Source organism: Corapipo altera, unplaced genomic scaffold, assembly GCF_003945725.1.
Source record: "Corapipo altera isolate COAL_440 unplaced genomic scaffold, ASM394572v1 61129, whole genome shotgun sequence".
NCBI classification, from domain to species: domain Eukaryota; kingdom Metazoa; phylum Chordata; class Aves; order Passeriformes; family Pipridae; genus Corapipo; species Corapipo altera.
Genome location: NW_020884955.1, coordinates 800,198 through 802,605, shown reverse-complemented (window position 1 = coordinate 802,605; position 2,408 = coordinate 800,198). Strand labels below are relative to the sequence as shown.

At 54.6% G+C, this 2,408-nt stretch overlaps 1 protein-coding gene across 1 annotated transcript in view; it reads right to left on the bottom strand.

The window, feature by feature from the left end:
• FOXE1 (forkhead box E1) overlaps positions 1-651 on the bottom strand; it is a 1,926-nt gene extending 1,275 nt beyond the window's left edge. Inside the window, exons 1-2 of the mRNA XM_027663693.1 lie at positions 546-651; positions 51-329 (exon numbers count right to left, since the gene is read on the bottom strand). Of these exons, the coding sequence (XP_027519494.1) occupies positions 51-329; positions 546-651 (385 nt within the window). The remainder of the gene's footprint in view (positions 1-50; positions 330-545) is intronic.
• Between the last annotated feature and the right edge of the window lie 1,757 nt (positions 652-2,408).

Genomic DNA, 2,408 nt, shown 5'->3' with positions numbered 1-2,408 from the left:
GCCGCCGCCGCCGCCGCCGCCGCAGGTGGGGGCAGCGCCCTGCCCGGCACCCCTCGCCCGCCCCCTCCGCTCGTCCCCGTCCCCAGCGCCGTCGGGGCTCCGCTGTCCGCGGCCGTCGGGAGCGCACAGCGCCGGGGGACCGGAGCGCACCGAGCGGGGCGGGGGCAGCTCCAGGGTCCCGGTGCAGGTGTCTGGGCACGGGCACTGTCCGCACCATCCCGAGGGGCCCGGCGCCGTCGGTGTCTGCTCAGCTGGCGGCCGCGGGGAGAGCCGAGGTGCGATGAGCGGCCTGTCGGAGGAGATGCCGGTCCGTGGCGTGGGGCTGTAGGCTTAGGGCAGTGACGCCCAGAGAACCCCACACTCCCTTGCGGAAATCAAGCGGTCGAAACAAATTAAACCACACAGTGACAGATCTACGTGGGGAGAGATAGTAAGTGTGGGCTTTGGCAGTGTAGTTTGCATGCACAGCTGCTATAAGGAATGCACTGAAACTGGTCCCCAGCAACGATTTGGTACAGGGCTGGGCTCCCGTGCAACTGACTTACCCCTGATCTGACCTGCTTGTCCCCGATCCCTGTGCCACAGGACCTCACAGGTATATGATCCAACCAGGAAGGATGCCAGGCTCTCCATGGGCTGCTGCTGGGACATACTTACCTGCCAGCTCCCTCCTGTTTGCTGAGATACTTGGGGCTGAATGTCAGACCGCAGCTGAGTGCACCAGCTTGTGAGGAACTCTTGCCCAGGACTTGAACTCCTGTGGTACAGACCTACAGGCCTGGGGACAGCACAGCCTCCTCACCTGCTGGCATGGTGATCCCTGCAAGCCAGAATATAAAGGAGATGGCAGGAGGTCCTGGAGGTGGGATGGAATGTGTGTGCAGGTGTGCACAGGGATGTGTGTGCTTGGAAGGCTGAGCATGCACAAGCATATAGTGTACAATGGCACTGGGATGTGAGGTTTAGGATGAATGAGAGTTCATGGCTGTATACTGACAGGTGAGTGTGCCTAGAAACAAATGCCAGCACACACAGGTGGTGTGGCTGGACCCGAGCCTTGCATGTGGACACGTAGGCAGAAACAGATATGGGCAGATGTGTGTGCAGCGAGGTGGATGTGCATAGGTGTGCAGGTGCTGTGCATGTCTGTACATCTGATCCCGCCCGTGTCTTGGTATGTCCTGCCAGTTCTTTCAGAACTCAGGTCACCAGTGCACTGCTGAGTCTGTATCTCTATGGGAAAAGCTTTCCCAAAGCCCTCTTGGTCATTGCACAAATGATGTTTAAGGGAGCAAGGGGAGGTGGGAGATGTTCATCCTAGTGAAACACAGCTCTGTTGGAGGTTTCCAACAAAGTTGCTTGGAGAAAAATCTGTGTGTGTGTGAAGCTCTGTTTCAATGCAGCAAACAAACCCCAGCCCTGGTTTCTAGCTAAATAAGGAAACACAAAATCACTGGCCACTTGCTTTTTTGTGCGGCATCCCAGCAACGTGGGAGGTAGCAGAATAAACTATGGAGCTAGCAGAATAAACCTTCAAGTGGCACTTGCTGAGGACCCACATGTGCAGTCCCAGTATCTGGATGCAGACGTGGGCAGTATTTCAAACCACATTCTTCAGAGTTTGTGCCAAAAGAGTTTGTGTCAGCCTCCTGTACTGACACCAATGTTCTTGAAGTACACAGAAGACTGGGGTCGTGTTACCCTGTAGGAACCAAAAACCTGACTGTCAGCGTGAGAGGAGAGTTGTGAAGCTGCCCTGCCAGCAATGAATGCTCTGCCTTCTGACTCACAGGGAGTTGTAGCTGGGAATGGATTTTCCTAACAGATGTTCCAAAGGCAGTGCAGTAGTTCAGTCACCTCTGGGGCTCTGTCTCTCTGTGCCATGCCAATTCCATGCCTCCAGAGGGCAAAGTCAGATCGTGCTTCGCTTTGCACTTGTAGAGGATGGGGAATGAAAGAGGTGTGTGCTGAGGAGGGATGGTGTGCTAAACAGCTGCTTTTGCCCTCCCTGCTGGTGATGAAAATCCTTTTCCAAGTAAGCACTTTCCTTGGCAGGGCCCAAAGCAGAGTGAAATGGATACCCAAACAGCATGTGCTGGCTCTTGTCGCTTCTCATTTCCTCATCACGCAGATTAAGCTGTGGTGCCAGTGTTTGTGGGTGAAGTGGGAGTCGTATAACATGGTGACCTGGAGACTATCCTCAGTTTGACATTATCATAAGCCTATTTAAAAACATTTTCAGCTTTCCACTCCGGGCGCAGGAGTATGTCCCATTTTAAGCACCGGTGTCTCTTTTGAGTACTAGTTCCCATGGTGAGGGAACTATAGTCAACACAAAACTCAGAGTCACCCAGGTGGATCTTAGACTGGAGATCTCCTCCACCTGTAAGTCAAGTGGTGCCTGTTGC